This window comes from Saccharomycodes ludwigii, chromosome II, assembly GCF_020623625.1.
Source record: "Saccharomycodes ludwigii strain NBRC 1722 chromosome II, whole genome shotgun sequence".
Lineage (NCBI taxonomy): Eukaryota > Fungi > Ascomycota > Saccharomycetes > Saccharomycodales > Saccharomycodaceae > Saccharomycodes > Saccharomycodes ludwigii.
In genome coordinates, this window is record NC_060201.1 from 703895 (window position 1) to 730703 (window position 26809).

Here is a 26809-nt window from a genome sequence, read left to right on the forward strand (position 1 = left end):
TACATATATGTATTTGACAATTATATAGAAAATGATAAAAATTTTTTTTTTTTTTTTTTTTTTTTTATAAAGATGTGTTTCAGATCTTGTTTTCTGTCATTTTCCCCTCTTCCTTCTTTTCGTCCTGTTGCTGTGGTTTCTTTTGTTCATTTCTGGTGGTTTCAATACCAAATATTCTGTATAACAATTCGTGGGTATCGTCTTTTGCAACCATCAAATTAGCACACTTAGATCCATTCCAGACGGGTAGAAATAAATCTTCTTTGAGAGGGTCATTTCTTTTGATGCTGACGAAAATGCAGCCAGTTTTTAGCTCCTTTAACTTGGAAACCAGACTTTCGTCCTTAAAATCATCAAAAGTCGGGAAGGCATGGGTTAACAACACTTTCAATGCATCTTCAGTACACTCGACAACCCTGGCAGAGTTCATATGGTGCTTCATGATGGGTATTGACTCGCTCTGTACTCTCCATGGGCATTCGATATCACTCCTTTGAGCAACAAATAATTTAACACCGGCATAAATAAATTTCATTCTATCTTCATTAGATTCAATAATATTTTTCAAAGACTTGGAGACAGTGTATACGACTCTAGTTGGATCACCAGTGGCATTACGTACTAAACAGTTATTCTTATCAAATTTATCGTCAACCCCATAAAACTTCCAACATTTTTCTAACTCGGGATGAACGCTTGGGATGAAAATAAAGGGTTCTTCATTAGCATCTCTTGGAAGTTTTTCCTTCTTTGTGACAACAACATCTCCAGAATCAGTTTTCATTTTTTTGACAATGGCGGAATTGGGTTCTTCTTTTGGTGGTTCATCTACAACAGCATCTTTTTGGGTCTCACCGTTTTTTTCAAAAACAGCAATGAAAAACCCACCTGTGTTTTGAAAATGTTGGTAAACCCTAATACACCTGTCCAAGTGGAAATTCTCAGCCTCCTCCTTAGTTGGTGGGAAACAGCTCTCTTTAATATCACCTCTGTTTTCTTTGGTCTTCAAGTCCATATTTCTATCATAAACCAACCAATCACTGACACCCTTTTCTCTAATTAGTCCTGGTAACCTATCAGAACAATCAACCAACTTGATTTTGTCACCCCATTGTCTTAGGGCCTGTGCAACAACTGCTTCATTTTCGACTGGGTTTAAGGAACAAGTGGAATATACCAATCTTCCACCCTTTTTTAACAATTTTAGGCCTCTTGTTAAGATATTATACTGGACAGTATGCAACCCCAAACCACCTTGGGTATTCCAATCTTTCCAAACGTTAATATTTTTACGCATGGTCCCATCCCCAGAACATGGAACATCACACAAGATTCTATCAAACAATACAAAAGACTTTTTCCCATTGTTTTCTATTTGAATTCGTGGGAAAAATTGAGCATCATGATTGACTACCAATAGGTTAGGACTATTCAGTCTTTTCAATTGATGAACTAACATGTGTGATCTTCTAGCATCGGCATCATTGGCAATCACAAACCCAGTTGGCTCGTCTGAGGTGGAATGTAAACTTTCAATGAGCTGTGCAGTTTTGGAACCTGGAGCAGCACATGTATCTAAAACCTTATGATGTGGTTCAACATCCAGTAATAACGGAGGAATCATAGAAACAGCCTCCTGTCTAGAAATATTACCAGCAGATGTTTCCAAAACCAAAAATCTTTGGGTCTTTGAAAATTGTTCGTTTTTCCTGATAACAGTTTTAGAAACATCTAATTGCCATGCTAGATTATCTGGGTACCAAGGCAAATTGACAGGCGGTTTGATTATTTCTCCTTCAAATTCAACATTACCTAATTGTGGTAAATGTTTGGTTTTGAAAATATCTAAAATCTCATTAGCATGTTTTCTGTTCCCTGTTATTCTAAAAGTTAAGGGTAATTGAGTCTGACAAGTTTTCTTGAAGAAGTCCCAATCTTTTTCGGGAATAAACTTTTGAGCTTTATAGTATGTCTCCCATTTTTCGTTTTCCTTTTTGATTTCAGTCCATTCGCCGTTATTTCTGTCATCACGAGCGCCAAACGTTTTTTTTCTGTTATTTCCCTTTCTTCTAGCCATGTTTTTCTTTTTGTTTTTTTTTTTTTTTGTTTTTTTGGTTTGCTTTTTTGATTGTTTCGATGGAAAGTGAAAATAAGGAAGGAGAAATAAGATAAGATAAAATAAAATAACTGTTTCAGCTAAATTTTGTTAGAACGTTAAGAATTGAATGAAATTTATTAGTTATGAAAGATTAAGAAAATAAAATAGAAAATGAAAAAGGAAAAGTTAATTGAAATGCAAGATTGAATTTTTTTTTTTTTTTTTTTTCCATTTTTTTCAACGCGCAAAAGAAAATAAAAAGAAACGACTAGAATAATTGATTGATGCAAAAAAAAAGTTAGCTAATTCATAAAGGAAAGTCCAAAATATATGTATAGTACTAAACAAAATAAAAATAATATATATATATACTTAAAGGATATATTAATTATCACTGTCATCTTCGTGCTGATATTGTACATAATCCTCGTTTCCCTCATCATCTTCTCGAAACTCAAAATCCCTATATATATCCGTTATGAAATCATTATCATCACGATCTTTTTCATTGCCTATACTAGTATCATCATCAACAGTAGAATATTCAGCTATCCAACTTTCTATAAGTATACCCAAAGTCAATAAGCTAGTTTCATCAAAGGAATTAAGTAAAGTTGGATATTTTTCAGTAATTAACTTATTTAAAAAATACTGCAAGACTCTCAGGTCTATACTAGATATAATACTATTATGAATATTATTAGTAGTAATAGAATCACTATATTGTTCAAATTCTTCTCTTGTTACAAATGGTATAGGCACTAGGTGATCTATTTTGGCAGATAAAACTTCGTCGGCACTTAGTGTTCTGTATTGATTTAATTCTGTTATTAGATCATTGCATGCATCATATATGGTTTTTTCAGACATTGTCTTGCTATTCAAGCTCTAAGATATGCTTGGATATACTTGGAAAGAACCAAAATGAAAAAGAAGAGGGTGTTGTAAGTGACAGTTAGGTTAGTACTGCAAATAATTACTTTGAAGATAAAGAAAGAAAGAAAGGAATAAAAAAAAAATAAGATAGTCCTCAAAGTTATAAACAAAACCTTCTCAAAGAGAAGAGGGATTCATAATAACTAACCGTCCCCTGACAACAGAATAATAGTCAGTAGAACTAGCGATGCGATCCTAAACGCCTCCTCACGGGCTGTTCACGCCTTACTGGATGAAACTCCCCTGGGAACAATTTGAACAAATAATACCAAACGGTACCATTACTTTAAAACTTGTCAAAATACTCAATAAGACTTCTCAAATTGAAGTAAACAAGTATAACCCGCAAAGATCGATAACTTTAGGACATCAAGCTAATCCTTTAAAACGTCCGATACAAAAGGACAAGGACTGATCAGACTCCGATGAGAATGGGGTAAAACTACCCAAATAACATGACCTTGCCCTAGACTAGGTCTAGCACAAATAAATGGCCAAGAGAAACACTTCGAGAAGCACATCTCTCACTCACGTCTGGCGTTGAATATGGCAAGCTGAAGTACCGAACTTAAAGCTCGAACCAGCCACCCCAGATATCCCGTATAACTTATTAGACTAAAAGTAGCCATCACAGCAACATATTTGCAATCATTTTCAGTTTTAACTTAGCTATAATATATTTTTTTTTTTCTTCCTTTTTCTCCCACTTTCTTTTCATTCCTTTTTCTTCCTTTTTCTTCCTTTTTCTTGTCAAAAAAAAAAAAAAAAAAAAAATATTTGTTCTCTCTACTCCTTTTAAATAAATAAAATATATACCATCCGTCCTAACCAAACCCTAAAGCATGCAAAATGACAAAAATGCTGCTTCTCTTTTAAACAATGAATTAGATAAATTAGCTAAAACTATAGTAACAAAACAATTGGAAAGAGACAAAATTATAACTGAGTACAATAAGAAATTGGAAAGTGTAGAACAACTAATTAACGTTTTACTAAATTTACAACAAACTGATACTAGAAATGTGGTTAATTGTGACAAATTAGATAAGATTTTAAATAAAGGCATGAAAATATATAAAGACGAGACAGACGGTATGGAATATTGTATGATACCGATAAGAAAAAAATCGGATACGGCTGACACGAGTACTATTGCCTACAAAGGGCAACAACAAGATGTTTTAGTAAAAAATAAAACTGAAGATAACGGATATAACATTATAAATAGAAAGGAATTAGAGTTAAATAAAAGTAGCGAAGGGGGAAAAAAAAAGAAGAAGAAGAAGAAGAAGAAAAACAATATACCATGCTCTTTTTGTCATGAAATAGGTCATGTAAGATCTAAATGCCCCAAAATATATATGCCATCCTTGTAGATAAAACTCTCTTCCTATTATTATTTATAATTTGTTTTTGCTTTCCATATATATATATATATATATATATATATTAATTTCTGTACATTTGATATGATAATAACAATGATAAGCTCAGGCGACTGGTGGTATACTTTTCTATTTGTTTTTTTCACTAATAGCTTCTCTCCTCGTTGCATCTTGTAATAAATTGGTGTCAATCATATTTTTCTTTAAGTAAACATACCTTATATTAGATCCTCTAATGAAAATATTCCTTACTGCATATAGATGTGGTAATTGTTTAAAAACCGAAGTTTCTTGTAGGTTATCCAATTTTAAGTTTAGAAATTGGTCGACTGATTTTAAAACACCTTTTATCTCCACTCCATTTTTCAACTCCACCACAACTTCTTGGTCTACTAGTGTTTTGAATAAAGAAAAAAAAAGCATTTTATTTTATAGTATGTTGATGCCACTTGTGTTTTGCTTTGTTTTTCTATTTTTCGTGTTTGTTAAGAGTTATATTGGTGGAGGGGGGGGGAGTAATATCTCAATAAGGCCATGAAAGTGTTAGGAAACATTTCTTGTAATAAAAGCTGTAACAAACCACTGAAAAAAAAAAAAAAAAAAAAAAAAAAAGAGGAAGGGAGAAAAAGAATAGAAACAAAATAAAAAAAAAAGAAAAAAAAAAAGCTGTGTTTCGTTTAAAGTTATATGATCGTCATTAATTTATATTAGATATGCAAGATGGTCTTGTTTCGGACTTTGTATTACTCGGTTAAATTTTTTTTTTTTTTTCTTCTTTTTCCTTCTTTTTTCTTCTTTTTTCTAAATGATAAATCCAAAGAGCATTTTACATATGGTGATACCAAAATAATAATAATAAAAAAAAAACACTGTAAAAAATCTAGATTATAAAAATTGAAACAAAGGTATGCGTTAATAAATCACAAATCATTATTTTACAAGTTTGGTGTTTTGTTCTTTAAATAAATCTAATAACTGAACTTGAAGAAAAAGAGATTAACACGTTATCCCACTTAGTTTACTAAATAATATATGTTGAACATCACTTGTGATTAAAAGAAACGAAAATCTTTTAATTGGCATATATTTGTTCGTACAGAAAATAAAAATATAAAAAAAAAAAAAGGTTTTTAAATGATCTACAACAAGTTTCATTTATTTTAAAAAAAACTTGTATGTGAGGAGCATTCTTTCTTTACCTTTTTTTTTTTTTTTTTTTTTTTTTGTATTATCACGTTATTTATAAAAATATATTCCTTTTTATTGTTGCTTTTGAACTAAATATATATATATATATTAGTTATACACGTTTTGCATGAGGGAAAAAATAACCCCTGTAAAACCAATTATGTATTGGGTATTGATCATTTATTTTATTGTCCAAAATACAAAACCAAAGTAAATTAATAAAAAAGTTATTTTTGGATTTTCTGTGCATGATTTTTATAGAACCAATCTTAGAAAAAGATAAAAGTACATCAAGATGGTAATTTTTCTGAATTACTCGATATTATGAGGTTAAAAATTATATAGTAAGTGAGACAAGATTCATTTCATGTTATCATATTATTATATTCCTTTTTTTTTTTTTGGTAATTAAAAGCATAATTTAAAATACGAATAAATCAAAAAAAATAAAATACTATTGCATATTTTTTGAATATGATAATTTTATTTATCCAAATGCTTTTTTAATCCAAATGTTTTTGATATTTTACCCAAATGCTTTTTTAATCCAAATGCTTTTTTTTCCCCAAATGCCTTTTTTTTTACCCAAATGCTTTTTTAATCCAAATGCTTTTTTTTCCCCAAATGCCTTTTTTTTACCCAAATGCTTTTTTAATCCAAATGCTTTTTTTTCCCAAAATGCCTTTTTTTTTACCCAAATGCTTTTTTTTCCCCAAATGCTTTTTTTTCCCCAAATGCCTTTTTTTTTACCCAAATGCTTTTTTTTCCCCAAATACTTTTTTTTTACCCAAATGCCTTTTTTTTTTTCCTCAAATGCCTTTTTTCCCCAAAAATGTTTATCTTCCTTCTTTGTCAGCAGATCATTGATAATAACGTTCATTTATTGTTAGTAATCTTGATTTAATTATATTATTTGCATATCCAGTTATTAATGTTTTGTTAACAACAAGCGTATCTATTTACTTGCTTGCATGATTGCTAAATGCATTCATAATATTTGAATTGTTTATTAAATTCTGTGTTCCAATTAATTATAATATTACATAGATATAATTCACTCATAAATTATGTAAAAGAGAAAAAAAGAGAAAAAAAAAAAAGAAAAGAGGTACTCCATTCGATTAATCTATTTAGGGTATTTTTCATACTAAAAATAAAATAAAAATAATTGCCTTCCTGCTAACAAAATTCATAAGCTCGTGATCGAATATGTGTTCATGGTTTTCTTACCTCTTATGTTGCATTTTATTTTTTTTTTTTTCTTTTTTTCTTTCTCAATGTTTACTATTTTTTTTATCTTTTGAAAATTCAGCAATTTACCGAAATAGTTTGTACTTTTTATTTCTTTAAAGAATTTATAAAAATACAAATAAATATTACACTATATAATACAAATGTATTAAAATTTATATCACAAAAAAAAAAAAAATAAAATAAAAAAAGATATGCATAATGACATTTTTATAAATTCTATGCATATTTATATTATTGTTGATTAGTATTAGTATTAGTACACTGATTACTTAGTAATTTTATTATCAGTAAATTCCCTATTATTCAAAATATATCTCCATATCCCGTAAAGAAAAATATCGAAATATGTATGCATGTGAGCAATTTCTACTCGTTCAATCACTAGTGTTACCAATATCATCACCATTTGATTCCACATATTTAACTATTGGTTCAAATTTACCTTTAAATATGCTCATATTTTTTTCATTCTTTTTTATCCCCTTATTAATCAATTGCAACAAGTTAATATCGCTTTCAATCTGTTGCTTTAATAGCTCACTACTATTACGATCAACACAACTCTCCTCTTTGATCGAGGTAAATTCCTGGATCTTCCTTATTAATCTCCTCTTCAAAACTTGCAAATGCGACGAGACTTGTTTAACCGAACGTGACTCATTTGTTTTATATTTTATGTAAATTGCAATTAGCTCATTACGTCCATACATTTTATTGTAAACATTTATCCTGCTGTAATCGTCCTTAGGTATCAATCCTAAAGCTTCTTCAAAAGCTTTACATACTTCAGCATTCCATATATTTTTGCTACTTGTTGTACTGGAAGCAGAAGAAAACGATTTTCTTTTTTTATAAGCAATATTGGCATCATTACAGGCATTAATACCACTGCTTGTGTTTAAGCTTGAACAACTCTGTGTATAATTCACTCTATCGTGGTAACCATGAAAATAAACACTGTTATTACTGCCATAGTTTTGATAATCTAAAATATTTTCTTTTCGATTAATCGTATTGGTTGCAATCTGCATACCTATGCCGCTATTATTATTTTCTCCATAAAACTTAAAAAAAGGTAGCAAGTCGTTTGCATGTTCCTTCTTACATATACTATTATCAGAAGCAGAAACTATTTTATCAATACAGTTCGGATCAGACTCGTTAGTATCTGGGAAAGTTATGTTTGTCATTGGGTTAATAACGTTATTATGAAATAATGGGGAAGAATTAATAGATGTGCCATCTGTTCCACCACTTTCTTTTGCCCCTTCTTCTTTCCTCCCCTTTTCTTCCTCATAATTGTAATAGCCGACATATTGGTGTTTATGATCACTATTAGGGCCAAGCTTATTAGTAACATCAGTAAAAGTAGTAGAAGCAGCAATAGCATTAAAAAAAGGTTTATTATTAAACAGATCTATGTTATTAACATCTACTGATTTGGTATAAAAGTTGGGATACAATGATGGAGAACCATGTGTAAAGGTAGATTCGTCTAAATCATTTAAATATTGTGATTCCTCTAATTTATGGTTTATTGAACAACTAAAAGGTTTATGATTTTCATTGTTATTATTAATCTCAGTGTTATTTATTGAAAAACTTTTCAAAGAAACTGGAAAGTAGCTTTGATAGATAGATTTAAAATAAGGAGTCATATTGTTTTCTATATTATTGTGGTTGTTGTTAATAGCCTCTTCACCAGTAGATACAGTAGTGGAGAGATTAGCAGCAATACTAGTAGGAGAATTAGCAACAAAAGTATTAATAGTGCTCCTTTCGTTATTGGTGAGGATATCTGGAGAAACATTGTTATTCACATTATCACTTTTTTGTTCCTCAGGATACTTTGTTGGCTGTAATATTGGTTTTTTTGGCATTGAAATAGACATACCTTTCTTTACTATGGCTATAAATCGTTGGTTTTAAGATATTTTTCTAGGGCCGAGACAAAGAGTGATGGGATATGTATATTCCTCTTTTGGTTTTTTCGAGAAAGTTTGAAATAAAAAAAAAAAAAAAAAAAAAAATTAAAAATAAATATATAAAAAAATTTTGCCAAAGGCCAAATGCTAATGGGAAAAAAAAGGAAAAAAAAGGAAAAAAGGGAAAAAAGGAAAAACCGAATCGATTTATATATTTGTGTATTCTTTTTTTTTTCTCTGTTGACTGAGGTTAAATTGAAAAACCAAACCTTAGAACTAAAAGAAGTTAATCGAATCATTGGGGAGAAAAAGCAAAAAAAGAAAAAAGAAGGAAAAGAAGAAAAAAAGAAAAGAAAAGAAAAGAAAAGGTTTTGTTTTATACTTGCTTACCAATGAGTAGTTTAATAAATATAATAGCATAATGTTTTTATTATTATTTATTTTCTATATATTTATTTGTTTGGGTGTTTATCTATTAGAAATCATAAAATAATTTAAAATAGTAAGCAGTGAAGAATATTTAATAGTTGATATTGTTATTTTATTCTGATTGAATTCGTTTAACATGGGAGCAGCTTGAAGTAATTACAATAGAATAATATTAGTTGTAAAACAATACAAACAAAAAAATTTATAAAACAATATAAATCATTTATTATTGAAAATATTATTTTTTAAAAAATAAATATATATGTTGTCACTACGTGTTTTCTGAGAGGGTGTTTTAGCATGTATAATAATATATATATATTACTATCAATGATATTCTAATGTTGTTGTTTCTGATTTAGTAATATTTTTTTTTTTTTTTTTTTTTTATGATAATAATAATAATTTTATGGTATTGTTTCCAAAAATACATAAATTGGAAAATAACAATATGATAAAAATATTAAACATGTATTGAACTACTCAAGCTTATTCAATTATTCACTTGTGGCTTTTTTCATGTTTTAGAATATTACCTTGTGATTTCAACTAATTTTACTTAAAACATTAAAAATAGAAAAAAATTGTATATCCAAACATAGGGCAACAAAAATACAATGTTGAAGTTAACTTTTTTTTTTTTTTTTTTTTGGTAATATCACCGGCGATCATTAAAAGAAAAAAAAATTAAATAAATAAATTCATTTTGTTAGATAATGCATGCTATATGAAAAGAAAAAAAATTTTTTTCTTTTATTTTGTTTTTTTTTTCTTTCTTACATTTATTGTAGTTGGATACATTCGTTTAGTTTTCATATTTATTTTTACCCCCTTTCTTTTAATAAATTAACAAAGATTTTCAGGTTATAAACACGAAGATTAAAACTTGAAAAGTAATTCAAACGCCTAATATTATTTTATTTATTGTTCTACTCAAAACAACCACACCAAATTTTATTTAAATTACAGGATTATATTATAAAAATACACCTACTTTTATCCTCAGTTCTAGCTGGTTAAGCCTCCTATACGAAAAATAAAACATTCAATATATTAATTACGTACTGTGGAATGTGTGCAGATCTTTGCTTTTTTTCTTTTTTTATATCACTTTTCTTAATAAATGAATAATATAAAATTACACGGAAAGATAAAACACAATATAATTCTTTTTCTGCGTCTTTTCAATGAATACTATAAAAAAAATATAAAATAAAAGCAAATCTTTTAGAAACTTGTTTGCTTTTTCATCTTCTCTATCAAACATTGGTTAATTCTTCCGTCAATCCTCTTTGGTAAATTACCGCTTTGGTATTTTTTTTTTTTTTTTTTTTTTTTTTTTATTATTATTTATTTTTTTTGTTTGTTTCATAAAAAATAAATTCTCCCTTATTATATTATTCTATTGGTGAAAGAAAGAATGTGATCATCTATATACATGTATAAATCAAGCATATGCACTTGCATATCGAACGCTGTTTATAAATAATTGTTATTTGGAGTTTTTATTTTTTTTTTGTACTATTTGTTATACATAAGTATTTATTTCATTAATAATATGATATAATATGACAAAACAAAAGAGTTATGTTGCCATATTTATTAAAATACTAGAATTTTTAGTTTCTTCTATATAATAAAAAAATGAAACCATATTTAAAAATGCTCGTTCATATGAAATGTAAGTTTGATCCTTGTTTCTGTCGGCATTTGAAAATAAATAAATATGTATATGAAAAAAAAAAAAAAAAAAAAAAAAAAAAATTCAGTTTACGGTGAAACTATTTGCGATAACAGATATTTCTTAACACAAGAAAATATAATAGGTGGTCGAGCACATATACATATATATATATATATATATACGTGTATTTATGAAATCTCCAACATTTACCTGGTGATGATTTTTCATAAAAAATAAAAAGAAAAAAACATTTTTTTTCTTGCTGATTAATTTCTTCCTACTAGTCAATAATTGATGCTTTGCTGAATGTTGAGTTTGTTAGTATTTCATGGTTGAACAACAGCATTAAGCTTTTTGTACAAATAGTGTAGAGTACTCATTACATTTTATGCGGTAAAAAATAGGAGCCAAGTTAGTATATATATATATATATATATATATAACTACGGAGAGGGGGAAGAAAAAAATATAATACAATGCTTCCAACCAGAGTCGAACTGATGATCTCCACATTACTAGTGTGGCGCCTTACCAACTTGGCCATAGAAGCGGAACTGTTGTTGTGTTATGTCGCAGAGAGGATATACTGAGAGGGGCAGGGTTAGTAAACAGATTTGATACTTTGCTATTTATATCAAGGCAGATGTAATAGTTTGTTGCTTGATCTTTTATATATTTTTAACTAATAAAACTATATAACTCATCTATTTCATAATCAACTTTCTAAATAAATCATCTCTTTATATATGATTTATTTTCACCTTTTTCCTTATGTTTGTATTAACTTTTTCTAATGTTTCTTCGTTGTCCGCTGGGCATATTTTCCTTCTTGCGGCGATCTCCGTATGTTCGGTCTTCTCCGTATTCTCGGAAGTACTTGCATCTCGTATAAAACGTGACACACACAATTCTACTTCATAACATCTTCCTCCTCTTAATTTGAAGTCTCGGTTAGCAATTGTTTATAGTTTGCTAATAAAGAGTTCAAGCGAGAACTGGGTAATAAGTTGATTTCCTCTTTTTCGTAAGTGGCAGTTAGTTCGGGATTGACATCTAACATCTTACAATAATAATTTCCTGTTGTTGTTTCATAACCTATGATGGCTGTAATTTCTGTGATTCTGTGTATTCTTTCTTCTTTCGTTCTTGGTAATTGTTTTGGGTATTTTTCTGGGTCATTGTAAAAATGTTTAATCCATTTTATATTGATAGTACGGTGTTTTTTAAAACTTGATGGTAAGTCTAATTCTACAACATTTGTACCTACTTTGACGATCTTAAATGGACCTAAATAAATTGATTGTACTTTCAAATATCTTCCCCCTGTAAAATAAGCATCTCTATGCAATAAAGCATATTCTCCAATGTGAAAATCAATTTCTTTTCTTTTAGCATTTGTAGTTTCTTCCATTTGTTCCTGTCTTAACTGTAATGAATCATTAATACGTAATGATAAAGCTTTCAAATGTTTAGTCATTTTCGTAGCATTAAAGTTTCTTGTATCTAGTTCATTAGTTGTATCTAACAACGGTGTATTTGGTGTATAACCAATATCAGCTTGAAATGGTGAAATACCAGTACTCGTAACCGGAGTTGAATTATAACAAAATTCCATATGGGGTAAATATACATCCCAGTAATCCTGATCTTGACTACAAAATGTTCTTAATAGACGGTTTACTATCTTATTCACAGCTTCAGTTTGTCCATCTGTTTGTGGGTGATTACTTGAACTGAACAATAATTTAATTCCTAATCGTTTCGTTAACTCTTCATATACGGAAGCAGTAAAACGGATATCTCTATCAGATACAATCGTTCGTGGGAAACCGTGCATTGCAAAGATATATCGGTATAAATATTCAAGTATATCTTTAGAGTTTGCTGTTTTCCTCATCGCAATCCAATGTGATCTTTTCGAAAATCGATCGACAACTACCATAATCATATCATTATGTCGTCGTGACGGTGGGAGTCCCGAAATAAAATCAATAGACAAATCTTGCCAACGACCTGAGGCAACGGGTAGTGGTTTTAACCTGCCTTGAGTAGTATTGGCAGTCTTCTTGTTCAATTGGCAATTCAAACAGTGTCTAATATATCGTTCCACATACTTATGTAATTTCGGGAAATAAAATTTATCTGCAATTTTTTCCGTGGTGGCAGCGACACCAAAGTGTCCTCCTTGTAACATTGAATCATGGAAAGCATGTAATAATTCTCTTCTTCTGTTATTTGGCACACAAATACGTTTTTCATATAAAAGAGTTTTATCTTCATAAGAGTAGCGTTCTTTAATCAACTTTGATCTACCAAATTTCAGTAACAACGTTTCATATTGTCTTTTGTCTTTACACTTTACCTTTTCTCTAAACTTTGAATCTAGGGTAACTAAGATTGCAGCAGACCATGGGTCTTTTAATAAATCTTCAAACCAATCTTTAGGATTTATACTGTCTAGTTCTACAATTGGTAATATTTCTTCTGGGCGAGATAGGCAATCAGCAACTACGTTTTTTGTTCCTTTGATATATCGTAATTCAAACGTATATTCTCCTAAATAATCTAACCATCGTGCTAATCTTAGATGGGGCTCTGTCTTATTTCTAAACGATAGCAACGAAGAGTGATCAGTATTAATCGTAAACTTTCTACCATGCAAATAGTATCTGAAATGTTTAAGATTCAATATGATACCTAATAGTTCTATTTCTCCAACTGGATATCTAGATTGTGTTTCACTTAAATGTTTTGAGAAGTATCCAATTACACCTTTTAACTTTCCATTCTCATATCTTTCTAACACACCTCCAACATGATGTAAACTAGCATCAGATGTTAATTCATAATGGTCTCCTTCCACAAATGGCACCAATACTTGAGTTGACGTTAATGCTTCTTTTAGTTTCTCAAACGCAATTCTTTGCTTTTCTCCTAATTTTGCTTTCTTGGATGCAAAATCATATAACGGTTGTGATAATTCACTAAATTTGCTTATGAATTTCCTATAATAGTTCGCTAATCCTAAGAACGTTTGCATACCTTTTATAGTGCTTGGCATAGTTAGCTTTTTAATAGCACTAATCTTATTTTCATCAACACTTAAACCTTCAGCAGTTAAAACATGACCTAAATAATTTACTTTGTCTTTTACAAAATGACATTTTGACCTTTTACAGTACAAATTATTACTCTTAAGTTTCTCTAATACTTTCTCTAGTATTTTGTAGTGTTCAGTTTTGTCTCTTGTGGCAATCAATATATCATCTAAATAGACGTATACATTCTCGATTCCATCTAATAATTTACTCATAAATCTACTAAAATTCTTTGGGGCCGTTTTAATACCAAACGGTAATACTTCATATCTAAAATGACCAAAGGGTGTCGTGAACGACGTTAAGTCCTTTGACTTCTCGTTCAACCTTAATTGATGGTATCCTGAGTGTAAATCTAGAGTTGTAAATACCTTTGCATCACCAACTTTCGCGAATAGTTCAGTGATCGAAGGAATTGGGAAACTTTCATTTACAATACCTTTATTCAATTCTCTATAGTCAACAACTAATCTCCATGTTTGATCCTTTTTACGTACTAATATAATAGGCGCTCCGCAGGCAGCATTAGATTCTGACACAAATCCTTTCTTGATGAGGTCCTCTAGAATCTTTCTACATTCTTGCTCCATCTTGGGCGTTAACCTGTACGGGTATAATTCTGGTGGATTAAAACCTTCTTTCAATACAATATTATACTCAAAATTTTCTGGGCCTGGATTTCCTGGAAGTTCATTAGTAACATGGGTCTGAAATCTTTTCCTTAGACCTTCTGGTAACTTCTCAAATCCATCCAACTCGTTTTCTTTTTCATTCCTTATGTCAATAGGGCATATTCTACACAAGAACTCGGCGTCTTGTTCTATTTGTTTCTCTTTGTCATCAGTTATCATATCTACCAAATACATATCTTCGTTTTTGACATCAATCAGTTCTTTAAACACGTCACTGTGTAACTTTATAACTGGGTTACCGATCAATAACTCATATCGGAATTTCTTAACCACATAAGCAGAAATCATTATTCTCTTATCGTTAATTTTCATTGGTACTTTGACAAACGATACACAGGTTTCTGTTGTTTCACTTACCGCACCTTTAAACGTAAATGTATTACAAGGTTTCTCTTTTAACCCTAACTTTTCAACTAGCTTCGCATCTACAAACGAAGTAGGACTACCTGTATCGCACAAAGCTTGTACCTTTTTTCTTTTAATCTCACAATTGATAACCAATTTCTTACCAACTAATGGTTCTTCTTGAACTAAGAACACTAGAGGAAGATCTTCCAAATCTCTCCTCTCCTCAATATCACCCGTCTTGTGATTTTCTGTCACGCAAGGTATATTGGAATACATAAAATCATCATTCTTTACAACATCATCAATAGGAGAAGCAACGTTACCCAAATAGGTATCCTTTTGAAGTGAAGTCTCGACAGAATGTTTAGCTGCAGTAGTCATATTAGTAAGTGCAGCGGAAGTAGGAACATCTTTTTGATGTATAGTAGTATCATGGTGTGGGGCTGCGGTAGTAACTCTCTTAGTTATACCACATCGTTTACTTGTCTTGTGTTTCTTAATAGGAAGGCCTCGCATTACCAGGGCAATTAGCTCTTGCATGCTCTGGGGAGCCACAGTTGAAACACAACTTGTTTCTTCTACAAACATTGTAAAACTTCTCTTGGAAGTTATCCTTTCTATAGGAATTCTTCCCTCCTTTGTCTCTTCCGGTATATCTTCTCCTGGCATTCGAATAACCACGTCTTGTGTTATCGATCGCATTCATTATGTAATCTAAGTCCTTATCTAATTTATTCGTATTTCCAACAAGGTTACTGTCAAAATTCAATGAAACATCCAAGTCTTCACGGCAATGTTCGGTTCTTACAGCAGCATTGACAGCATCAATTAACTTGTCAAAACGGTGCATTCTCATCAATTGGCGAGTTTGAATCTTCAGTCCTTGTATGAACAAATCAATGGCAAAATCATCTGACATATAATTACGAGGTAACATGTCATAGTACGTCATAAACTGTTTAACATACGTATCGACATCCTCCTTTTGTGAAACTCGCTTCAACTTTTCCACGATCTGGTACGAGTCTATCTTGGAACTATAGTAATCCTTAAAGTCAGCGGCAAATGCAGAGTATGTCATAGCTCTACAGTCGTTATGGTTAAAGTAGTTAGTGAACCATTGTAAAGCATTATCAGTAAGATTTTGACCTACAAAACAAATTTTCACGTAATCGTCTTTAATACCACACATAGCAAATTGGGTTTCGAAACTCAACAAAAATGCTGGAATTCTGGAAACATCCTTTTTGGCTCCAGAGAACTTAAATGGGGCGATAACAGTTAGATGCTGATTCATTCTTGAAATTTAATTTTAGCGGCGCTACCAGGTGTTACGTCGCAGAGAGGATATACTGAGAGGGACAGGGTTAGTAAACAGATTTGATACTTTACTATTTATATCAAGGCAGATGTAATAGTTTGTTGCTTGATCTTTTATATATTTTTAACTAATAAAACTATATAACTCATCTATTTCATAATCAACTTTCTAAATAAATCATCTCTTTATATATGATTTATTTTCACCTTTTTCCTTATGTTTGTATTAACTTTTTCTAATGTTTCTTCGTTGTCCGCTGGGCATATTTTCCTTCTTGCGGCGATCTCCGTATGTTCGGTCTTCTCCGTATTCTCGGAAGTACTTGCATCTCGTATAAAACGTGACACACACAATTCTACTTCATAACATGTTGAGATTTGTTTTGCTATTTTTTTCTGGATAGAGCATATCGTAAGTTATAGTTAATAAACTGATTTAATACTCTACTGCTAAAAGCAAGACAGATGTAATCTTTTGTTGCTTGGCTTTTTACAGACTTTTAAGTAATAAGCTACAACTAATTCTTTAAATAAATCACCTTTATTGTTTATTTTGCAGAGAGTGAGTTAAATATTCAATGAATTGGTAAGTAGTAAATTATGTTCTAAATATTGGAAATCTTAATATAAACAAACAGGATAATGCCGAAGGGATAATTATCATACACGTGATAATATTTTAATTATTTTTTTTTTTTCGTGTTATAAAGTTAGAAATTACTATACATTTTTATATCATCAACAACTGCAGATCATTAATTAATACAGCAAAATAAAAAAATATTATTTACAAGTTATTTAAACGATTTACATTTTTATATTAATTTATCCATGACCATAAATAAATAACCAATTAAATGAACAAATACATAAAAAGAAAAAGAAGCTCAATGTACTAAAATTTTTGGTTTTATTTTATTTTTTTTTTTTGGTATTTAGAATGTAATTTAAAACCCAAAATATATTTTTTTTTTTTATTAAACAAAAATTGTGTTTCAGAAGTTTGCATGATCAGTGTTGAATAATTGAAATAAAAACCAAAAAAAAAAAACTTTTTTTCCACTCACAATTTCTAAATACTTGATCTTTATTTTACTACCTACAACTTCCAACTTTTTTCCTATATTACTCAATAACAATTTGATGAAAAATTTACTAAAAATTCAAGAACAATTTTCAAAAAAAAAAAAAAAAAAAAAAAAAAAAAAAATTTTTAAAATGAAGCAATACCTACAAATAAAAATAAATAAAATAAAACTATCACAACTTCTTTTCTTTTTTTCTTTTTCTTTTTTCCCACGCATTACAAATTAGCATCATTGTCTCAGACAAATCCCCCCTCTCTTTTTCCTTTTCTCCTATAACTTTCAAGTGGCACTTGGCAAAAATCATGTATGTTGTTTAATTATTCCGGTTAATTCGCTATTGCTCAGCAAAGTTTCAAATATTTCTTGAAATTGTTTCTTCTTCTCTATGCTATCTACTGCCCCTTCAAGAATCATTTTTAAAAGTGAGGTTTCATACGCTAAAATATCAATCAAAGTTTGCCTAGTTAGTTGGTTTGTACCTGAACTGTTGCCAACCATAGACTCTAATGCTGTTGAATAAAATGAAATTCGTTTAGTAAGTTGTTTTTTTAAAACTTGCAAGTGCGATGAGATTTGTTTTGGACTTCTGTATTCACTACCATTTGACTTGAATAAAATATACAATGATATCAATTCATTCCTACCGTAAAATTTCCCAGTAATCAATGTTCTTGATTTAGAGTCCATTGGAATCAAAGATAACCCTTCGTATAATATATTACTTATTTTTTGTGACCATATAGATGGTGTTTTCTTAGAATTAAAGTTATTGGTAAAGCTAACATTACCGTTGCACGTTTTTTCTATAAAGTTCTTTGGCTCCACTTTAGGGGCATTTTCAACAAAAGTGGTAGTACTTTTAGGAATATTATTTGTGGTTTCAATAACAGTTGTGGCAGGTGCAGGCGGTACGTAACCTTGATATAAATATTGGAAACAATTGCTATTCTCATTACCGGTAAAGTTATTACCATATATCTTATTATAATAATCGTAATCATAACAATAAGCAGTGCTATTATTATTAGAATTCTTTGCAGAATAGCTCCTGCTCCTAATATTATAATTACCAGTCCTATTAGAATTAGTACTGTAACAATATTGTTGATATAACGGAAAATTCTGTTGTTTTAATAGAGAACAAAAGGAGGAAGAAGATAATGGTGATGATGAATACAAACAACCTTTAGTTGATTGATTACTATTGTCAGCACCAGAAAAGATATTTTGGGACAACGATTCCAAATCTCGATTATATTCTCGTAATGAATTCTTTACCATTTCAAGGCTAGTAGCATAGGAGGATACTAATGGAGTGACAGCAGTATTGATACTGGCCGTGAGCGTACTCAAACTACCAAGGTCGACGCTATTTCTATTTCTAATGTCCAAGGTACTAGGGAAGCTATTAGGTGGTGTTGTATTAATATCAGTATTATATTTTGCTTGCCCACAGAATGCACTGAATTTTGATGATTCGAAAATATCTTTAAAAAAGGTGGTCATATTTTCTTGTATTATATCTTCCCATTGGTTTTTTTTTTCAGTGGAAATTTCATTGGGAGTATAAAATCTGTTATTAGTTACATTCTGATTACAACTGCAAAAATTATCAGCGTATGTATAATGATCTGTATATGTGTAATTAAAAGTTTCCATATTGGTATCATTAGTATTATTTACGCGATTTTCACACTTTTTTATACAAGAACACGGTATTTTATCTTTCAAAATAATATTATCGTTATACTTTGTCCTTTTCTTTCCCTCTTCCTGGTAGTCTTCTAATAGCTCTTCACGATCACGTTTATTTTTCCTATTTGAAACTTTATCATTAATAAACTGATTGAAAGCAGAAAATGAATCAAGATTATTGTTGTTGTTATTGACTTTTTCTTCTGATACTAATGCTGCGGTGTCTGCAGAGGTGGAATGATCTTTATCCATTGGAAAAGTTATTAGCTCCTAACCACTATTATTATTATTATTATTGTTATAATGTAATCGATTTGAGAAGATAAGGCATTCAAAAGAGATTGCAATATTAACAGTTGCAATAAAAAAGAAGTTTGATCTTATATACTAGTTTATTTGATATTGCTGTAAGTTAATGATGCAATAAGCAATATACAAAAAAAGAAAGAAAATAAATATTTATTTTAGAAGAAGAAGAAGAAAGAAAAAAGGAAAAAAAAAAAAAGAAAAAAGATATATATATATATATAGTTAATTATTTAGTTTAAAACAAGTCAATTATATTGTTTGGGATGTACATAGATTATAAAATAAATACAAGATGAGGAGAGAATAAGATATATTTTAACATAAAGAAGCGAATAAAATAGAAAGAAATTCTTTTTATCTTTAGTTGAATCTATTATAATGATTCCAAGAATGTTTTTTAATAATAGATGGCTGTTTTGTATTATTAAGAAGAGTGAAAAATGAAATATTCTTGTAAATCATTTCATTTCATTTCATTTTATGTTGTAATATCCAAAGCGATAAACATTGTAGGAAATTATAATGATTTAGTACGTGTTACAAGTGTTATTTTTATGTCATAAATAAACGGACAAAATCACCTCCAGAAAATTACATACAAAGAATTTTATTTTATTTTGATACAAAAAAACCATCCTGCAATGTTTTCTTATCCACCACAATACGCTTTTATTCTTTTTATGTACCTTAAAAATAGCAAAAATAGCAAAAATAACTAAAACAGCAAAAGCAGCAAAAACAGCAAAAATAACCAAAACAGCAAAAAATAAATTAAAAAGGGAAAAAAAAAGGGAAAAAAAAGGAAAAATCTTTTTGTACTATAAATTCTCATGTTATCTATAACAACAATATAAAACTCTTCTAGTTTAATTCAAGGCTTGTAGAAATATATCATATATATATATAATAATAAAAACTAAATAAACTTTACATATTTACTTATTGATATTAATTTCTACAATTAATGCAGATCTTTCCCCCCTTTTCCCCTCTTTCCATTTTTTTTTTTTCCTTTTCTTTACTTCTCTTCTCTTCCCTTCTCTTCTTCCTTTAACCAATAATACTTTCTCATCAATTCCCATCATTTTGACTATCTTCTCGTGGTTTTAAAACCAATGGCTTACCCATAATTCTAAAATAAATATCTTTAACATCATCCGTCATACTTTCAAAATGACTAGAAGCATCATACGACTTAGATATATAAATATGATCCTTAGTACCATCCTCTAAAGGCTCATATAACTCAGAAATACCCATAAATCTCTCTTCAATCGGACCTAACAACTTAAATGCCGCATCTAGCTCAATGTGTGGTTTATCAGTCTCAATAACAGTCGACACAATAGCTAAATAATGTCCCTTAGCAGCGACATGGTGAGAGTCGCTGACAACTGCCACATAGATATCATTCTTACGACCAACTTGGTTTTGTGGTATAATAATCTGTAAGGAATCAACATTGCCTGTACTGGGAACAGGATGGTTTAAAATACAAATGGCTCTAATTACTTTTTTACCAGTGGATTTAACTTTATCTGGGAAATAACTTGGATCAGCAATGACTATTGGTGCTCTAGCGGTACCTTCTTTCGTAATAACACCTTTAAATGTCTTGTCCTCATTATATAAAACCTCCTTAATTGGTGCGTTTAACATATAAGTACCACCATAAATAGCACTTAGTCTAGCAAAGCCCTGTGGTAGTTCGCCCAAACCGTATAATGGATATAAATATGGTGATTTACCGTAACGAGCCACACTTTGTGAGTATAATAAAATTCTTTCAAAAGTTGGTCTTGCGGGTTGCTGCAAGTACTCATCGGTAGTCCATAAAGCCATTGCATGTCCAATAAAATCTTGAGTTGATTTCCCCAATCCAAACTTATAATAAACCTCGTCCATAGTATTCTTATCCAAGTCTAAACCTTTATGAGTTGACAAATCATCATCTTTATATTTGGAAACCCATTCCAAAAAACTTTTGACTCTACGTTTCTCAAATAGTCCTAATAACGGAGAAGAGATCGCTTCCATTTCGTTACTAGGGACTTTATAAATTTTACCATTTTTGTTGTAAACATAAGACCCGGAAATTTGTTTAAATTCAACGTACCTGGTTACATCTGTATGAACCAAAATGTTTGTTAATTCACCGTTTGCCATTAAAAATTTAGGAATTAAGTCAATATTCCAATCTCTATCACGACCAAAAGCTTCTGGTAATTTACCGTCAGCACCAGAAAGAGCACTTGGTTTAAATTTATTGTACATTTGTGTTAAATTCAATGAAGCCGATTCGCCACCGTAGAAATCTTGCTTATCTATATGTAGTACTTTTTTACCTTCGACTGACAAAATACCCGATAAGATACATTCTGTCAAGCCTGTGCCCAAAACAATAACATCGTATTCTTCATCCATTTTTTGTTGTTGTTGTTGTTGTATTTGTAGATATGCAATAATAGTTGCTTATAATATAACTAGTAGTTATGAAATAAAAAAATGTATTCGTTATGGAGAGTAACATGAAAACAAAAGAAGAAAAGGGAGAAAAGAAAAAGAAAAAGAACAATGAAATTGAAAGTAGTTGGCACATAAGAAATATTATATATATACATAAAAGGGAGAAAAGAAAAGAGAAAAAAAAAGGTTAAAAATAACACCAAGAAGAAGACCACAAGATTGTAAATGATTTTATCACATTAAATGATTTTTTATTCGTTTAAAATAATAAAAAATATAAAAACAAAACACCCACACACCACACATATTTATATCACTATCATTTCCCCGTACATTTTTAATAATTATCAAAATTACACAATGTTGTTATTTGTAGCCAATTCTTTTTTTTTTTTTACTTTTCTCCTATTATTATTCATCATAAGACAGTAAAGATATTAAAAAAAGAATATCTTGTAAGTAAACCTTAAAACCATGCCGTCACCAACAACAAATAAACCGTTGGTTTCAATAAAAAATGCATTGTTTGCTCAATCATTGATATTGTCAAAGAAAAAAACCCCTCAATATGTGTTCCCTAAACCAATAAATTTTACAATTAATTCAAGTAAAGAAAAATGGTGTGTTTGGGGCCCATCTAAATCCAAATTCTTGAATATTTTAAATGGCTCCAACTATTTAATATTACCGAACCCAAAAGTTGTTCAGTATAACAAACCAGCTAACATCAATGATCATACACCAAATAACAAATTTCATATTGAATACATTAAGTTTAAATTACCTCCAACAACACCGCACTTAAGTGCACGTTTTGAGTATTTTAAAGACGAGTTTGACCAAAACTTATCCACTTTTGTTAAAGATATAGGAGACACTTCAACACGGGTAGATTATACATTATCAAAAACCGACCGTCAAATAGATGAAGCTGTATATAATGAAATAATGAATAAATTAGAATTGTTGGATATCCAAGACAGATTAGTTATGGCGCTAAGTAACGGACAGATGAGAAGGGCAAGGTTAGCTAGAAGTTTGTTGCACAAGCCTGATTTATGTCTTGTTGATGATTTATACTTGGGATTGGATCCCCATGGTAGAAGTTTAATTTCCAAAGTTTTGAATTGGTATAGTGAACAAGCGGGGAATGGTGGTGGCTGTGTTGTTACTGGGTTAAGGATACAGGATGAAATACCTCAATGGTGTACTCATATTGTTTGTTGTGACGAAGTTGAGGGCATTGTGTTTCAAGGTGAAATTGGCCGGTTGAATTCTGAAATTAGGGATTATAAAACCCGGTGGTTGAACAGCAGCAATACGCGTATTTCAGGCACTGGTATCGGTAACAAAACAAAATATACAACAGATGATTTGATCTCTACTCATGAATGGTATCACGAAGATGGAAATCTCGGAAAGGGACATGAAACATTCAAAATGCTAAATTATGAACTAAAAGATATAGATGTTGCCTATAGAGGCGTTCCCGTTTTAAAAAATATACACTGGAAAATAGCCAAAGGTTCCAAATGGCATATAAGGGGTAACAATGGGTGCGGAAAAAGTACATTACTGTCACTATTGACTGCTGATCATCCCCAATCATGGAATTCTAAAATTATTGTTGAAGGGAAACCCAGAAAAACCGGGAACTCCAACTATTTTGATATTAATAAGGAAATTTCGGTTTCTTCTCCTGAATTACATGCAGTAGCTCTTAAGAACCGTGAGATGAGTGTTTTAACGTGTTTATTGAGCGGGTTTAATGATGATTCTTCAAATAATTTCTTGGTTAAAAAGGCAAGCTACACAAATAATAGAATGAAATTAATAGATATGTACGTGGATTATTTTGGTGTTAATGTCCCAGACATTGAATCATGCAAATTCCAGGATTTGTCAGTTTCGGATCAAAAGTTAATATTGTTTATAAGATGTTGTTTAAAAATGCCCAAATTGATGATTCTAGATGAGTCCTTTAGTGGTATGGAAGTTGATCCGATGTTGAGATGTCATAATTTTTTGAAAAGCTGGCCTGGCACTGTTTTAGTTGTTTCCCACATAGAAGAAGAGACGCCTGAAGTTGATCACTATATAAGATTGATAAAACCAGGTGAGTATGAGATTGGTGACGTTAGTCATGATTAGATAATAATGAAAAAAAAATTTTTTTTTTTTTTTTTTTTCATTTTCTGTGTTTTAATGGAATTATCAATTAAGAAGTAATATGTTAATACATTTGTTAACAAGTGGCAGCTTTCTTTATGTTTGGTAAGAGTGTGTGATATGATGATGGTGATATATTTTTGGACTGCCACAAGAAAGAGGGAAAAAGGAAAAAGAAAAGATTAAAAATAATAATAGTAATATTATGTACATTCAGCCTTCTAACTCGATCTCCTTTAGCTTAGTAATATCAGACGAATATAAAATGCAAGTTATATTTTTTTACGAGAATTAAAAGTGCCAACAATAGCCAAATAATTCTTCAACAGATATTTGTAAAATACTGTAAAAATAACACAAAGTTTCTGGTAGGCTTTTTTGTTTGTTTGTTTGTTTGTTTGTTTGTTTACTTTGTTTTGTTTTGTTGGGCATTTTCCACTAATAAAAAAAATAGGAGACTGCAGCAGATTTTAAAAGAGAGAAAAGAAAACAGTTTTTATTTTTATTTTCTCTTTTTTTTTTATGTAAATATTAAAAAAAAAAAATTAAAAAAAAAAAAAAAAAAAAAAAAAAAAAAAAAATAGGAACAAAAATAAAATGGTCCACGAAAAAAAAAAAATATATTATTATTATTATTATTATTATCATCGTCATTATCATTACTACTACTGCTATTATTATTCTCTACGCAACACTGATAAAAACTATTCTTTTTCCTTCACTTTTCTCGTAATTTACTCTGGAAATAATTAAAATACTACTAATTTAATTTAATTTCTTTTTTTCTCTTGGTAATTCATATTCTTAATTCAATACTTTTTTAAAACACCATTCACGCTAATTATTCTTACCAACAAAAACGATACAAACATACCTATCAAAGTATGAGTAGCACCACCTATAAAAATACTAAAGTCCCCATACTTTCACCGCTTCAAGTTTCAGCTAACGATGCTAAAGAATTGGAATTTGGTACTTTGACTGATAATAGATATCTACTCAAAACAAAATCAAGAAACGGTAAACCACTAAGACAACCCATTTCTGATGCTCCACACTATTATATTTCTGTAATAACCTATTTAAACTACTTGATTATCATCATCTTGGGTCATTTGCACGATTTTTTTGAAACCATCTTTTTTCCAGAGAATTTCTACAATGTTACTGAGCACAATGGATATGCACCTTGGTTTACCAAATTTGAAAGTTTTTTCCCTAGAAGAATGAAAAAAAGAATCGACGATTGTTTTTCTCGCCCAACAAGCGGTGTTCCTGGCAGATTTATTAATTGCATAGACAGAATAAGCCACAATTTAAATGAATACTTCAGTTTCCCTGGCACTTCAACATTATGTTTAAATCTAAGTAGTTATAATTACTTAGGCTTTGCACAGTCAAAGGGAAGGTGTACTGAGCATGCATTGGAAAGTGTTGCTGAATGGGGCCCAGGGTGTTTGGGTCCAAGGAACACTTGCGGTACCACTTCGTTACATTTAAAAACGGAAAAACTTATTGCTGACTTTGTTGGTAAAGAAGATGCAATCATTTGTAGCATGGGGTATGGTACAAACGCAAATTTCTTCAACTCTATTTTGAATAAAAGATGCTTGGTTATATCAGACGAATTGAACCATACTAGTATAAGGACAGGTGTCAGGTTAAGTGGAGCAGCAGTTAGAGCTTTTAAACACAACGATATGGAGGATTTAGAAAGACTAATCAGGGAACAAATTGTTCAAGGCCAGCCAAAAACACATCGTGCTTGGCAAAAGATTTTAATTTGTGTTGAGGGGTTATTTTCTATGGAGGGAACCATGTGCAATTTACCTTGCTTGGTGGCATTGAAAAAAAAGTACAAATGCTATTTATTTATTGACGAGGCTCATTCAATTGGTGCTATTGGCCCTGTTGGGCGTGGCGTTTGCGATTATTTTGGTGTTGATCCAAATGACGTTGATATATTAATGGGCACTTTGACCAAATCTTTTGGTGCCGCTGGTGGCTATATAGCTGGTGATAAAACTTTAATTGATATGCTACGTTTGAATTTAAGTTTCAGCAACTATGCAGAACCATCTCCACCACCAGTTTTGGCCCAAATTTACTCATCAATGAGCATTATTAAGGGTGATCTTAATCCAGGAGAGGGGGAGGAAAGGTTGGCTCGTATTGCTTTTAATTCTAGATACTTAAGATTGGGTCTACAAAGATTAGGTTTTATTGTTTATGGCATTGCTGATTCTCCTGTTATTCCATTATTATTATACGTACCATCAAAGATGCCTGAATTCAGTAGGTTGATGCTGCAAAGAAACATTGCTGTTGTTGTTGTGGCATACCCTGCTACTCCATTGATTGAATCTCGTGTTAGATTTTGTGTTAGTGCATCTTTGACTAAGGAAGACATTGATTATTTGTTAAGACATATTGATGAAGTTGGTGATATGTTATTTTTAAAGAGTAGCAGCGGTAAAATGGGTGGATCTTTGGATGGCAAACCTCCTAGATGGGATATAGAAGAGGTTATTAGGAGAACCCCGGAAGATTGTAAAGATGACAAGTATTTTTTAATTTGAGAGTAAGGGGGGACTGTTTTCTTAACGAACGATATTGATAAATAGTTGTTATTTTTCTTTTTTCTTTTTTCTTTTTTCTTTTGTTTTTTCTTTTTTCTTTTGTTTTTTCTTTTATATATATATATATATATATATATATATAAGTT

General features: G+C 30.3%; 11 protein-coding genes and 1 non-coding gene across 12 annotated transcripts; 3 read left to right on the plus strand and 9 right to left on the minus strand.

Annotated features, from left to right (window-relative positions):
* Positions 1 to 79: 79 nt before the first annotated feature.
* Positions 80 to 2077, minus strand: NCL1 (tRNA (cytosine-C5-)-methyltransferase; the record flags this gene model as incomplete). The annotated part of the gene is made up of 1 exon (XM_046081341.1): positions 80 to 2077. The coding sequence occupies one exon, from the start codon at positions 2075 to 2077 to the stop codon at positions 80 to 82; it is 1998 nt and encodes a 665-aa protein (XP_045935748.1).
* Positions 2078 to 2482: 405 nt separating this feature from the next.
* Positions 2483 to 2968, minus strand: RRN10 (Rrn10p; the record flags this gene model as incomplete). The annotated part of the gene is made up of 1 exon (XM_046081342.1): positions 2483 to 2968. One exon carries the CDS (start codon positions 2966 to 2968, stop codon positions 2483 to 2485), a length of 486 nt encoding a protein of 161 aa, XP_045935749.1.
* Positions 2969 to 3876: 908 nt separating this feature from the next.
* On the plus strand, positions 3877 to 4410 carry SCDLUD_001599 (uncharacterized protein; the record flags this gene model as incomplete). The annotated part of the gene is made up of 1 exon (XM_046081343.1): positions 3877 to 4410. One exon carries the CDS (start codon positions 3877 to 3879, stop codon positions 4408 to 4410), a length of 534 nt encoding a protein of 177 aa, XP_045935750.1.
* A 138-nt stretch (positions 4411 to 4548) lies between these two features.
* Positions 4549 to 4842, minus strand: LSM2 (Sm-like protein LSM2; the record flags this gene model as incomplete). The annotated part of the gene is made up of 1 exon (XM_046081377.1): positions 4549 to 4842. One exon carries the CDS (start codon positions 4840 to 4842, stop codon positions 4549 to 4551), a length of 294 nt encoding a protein of 97 aa, XP_045935751.1.
* A 2393-nt stretch (positions 4843 to 7235) lies between these two features.
* On the minus strand, positions 7236 to 8753 carry SCDLUD_001601 (uncharacterized protein; the record flags this gene model as incomplete). The annotated part of the gene is made up of 1 exon (XM_046076996.1): positions 7236 to 8753. One exon carries the CDS (start codon positions 8751 to 8753, stop codon positions 7236 to 7238), a length of 1518 nt encoding a protein of 505 aa, XP_045935752.1.
* Positions 8754 to 11376: 2623 nt separating this feature from the next.
* Positions 11377 to 11449, minus strand: SCDLUD_001602. Its single transcript has one exon. It is a non-coding gene; the product is annotated as a tRNA-Thr (tRNA).
* Positions 11450 to 11833: 384 nt separating this feature from the next.
* Positions 11834 to 15418, minus strand: SCDLUD_001603 (uncharacterized protein; the record flags this gene model as incomplete). Its single annotated transcript, XM_046081482.1, has 1 exon — positions 11834 to 15418. One exon carries the CDS (start codon positions 15416 to 15418, stop codon positions 11834 to 11836), a length of 3585 nt encoding a protein of 1194 aa, XP_045935753.1.
* A 115-nt stretch (positions 15419 to 15533) lies between these two features.
* Positions 15534 to 16334, minus strand: SCDLUD_001604 (uncharacterized protein; the record flags this gene model as incomplete). Its single annotated transcript, XM_046081481.1, has 1 exon — positions 15534 to 16334. One exon carries the CDS (start codon positions 16332 to 16334, stop codon positions 15534 to 15536), a length of 801 nt encoding a protein of 266 aa, XP_045935754.1.
* Positions 16335 to 17745: 1411 nt separating this feature from the next.
* SCDLUD_001605 (uncharacterized protein) lies at positions 17746 to 19392 on the minus strand (the record flags this gene model as incomplete). The annotated part of the gene is made up of 1 exon (XM_046080433.1): positions 17746 to 19392. The coding sequence occupies one exon, from the start codon at positions 19390 to 19392 to the stop codon at positions 17746 to 17748; it is 1647 nt and encodes a 548-aa protein (XP_045935755.1).
* Positions 19393 to 20520: 1128 nt separating this feature from the next.
* On the minus strand, positions 20521 to 21873 carry GDI1 (Gdi1p; the record flags this gene model as incomplete). The annotated part of the gene is made up of 1 exon (XM_046080434.1): positions 20521 to 21873. One exon carries the CDS (start codon positions 21871 to 21873, stop codon positions 20521 to 20523), a length of 1353 nt encoding a protein of 450 aa, XP_045935756.1.
* Positions 21874 to 22389: 516 nt separating this feature from the next.
* On the plus strand, positions 22390 to 24066 carry SCDLUD_001607 (uncharacterized protein; the record flags this gene model as incomplete). Its single annotated transcript, XM_046080435.1, has 1 exon — positions 22390 to 24066. The coding sequence occupies one exon, from the start codon at positions 22390 to 22392 to the stop codon at positions 24064 to 24066; it is 1677 nt and encodes a 558-aa protein (XP_045935757.1).
* Positions 24067 to 24968: 902 nt separating this feature from the next.
* Positions 24969 to 26663, plus strand: LCB2 (serine C-palmitoyltransferase LCB2; the record flags this gene model as incomplete). The annotated part of the gene is made up of 1 exon (XM_046080436.1): positions 24969 to 26663. The coding sequence occupies one exon, from the start codon at positions 24969 to 24971 to the stop codon at positions 26661 to 26663; it is 1695 nt and encodes a 564-aa protein (XP_045935758.1).
* Positions 26664 to 26809: the final 146 nt, after the last annotated feature.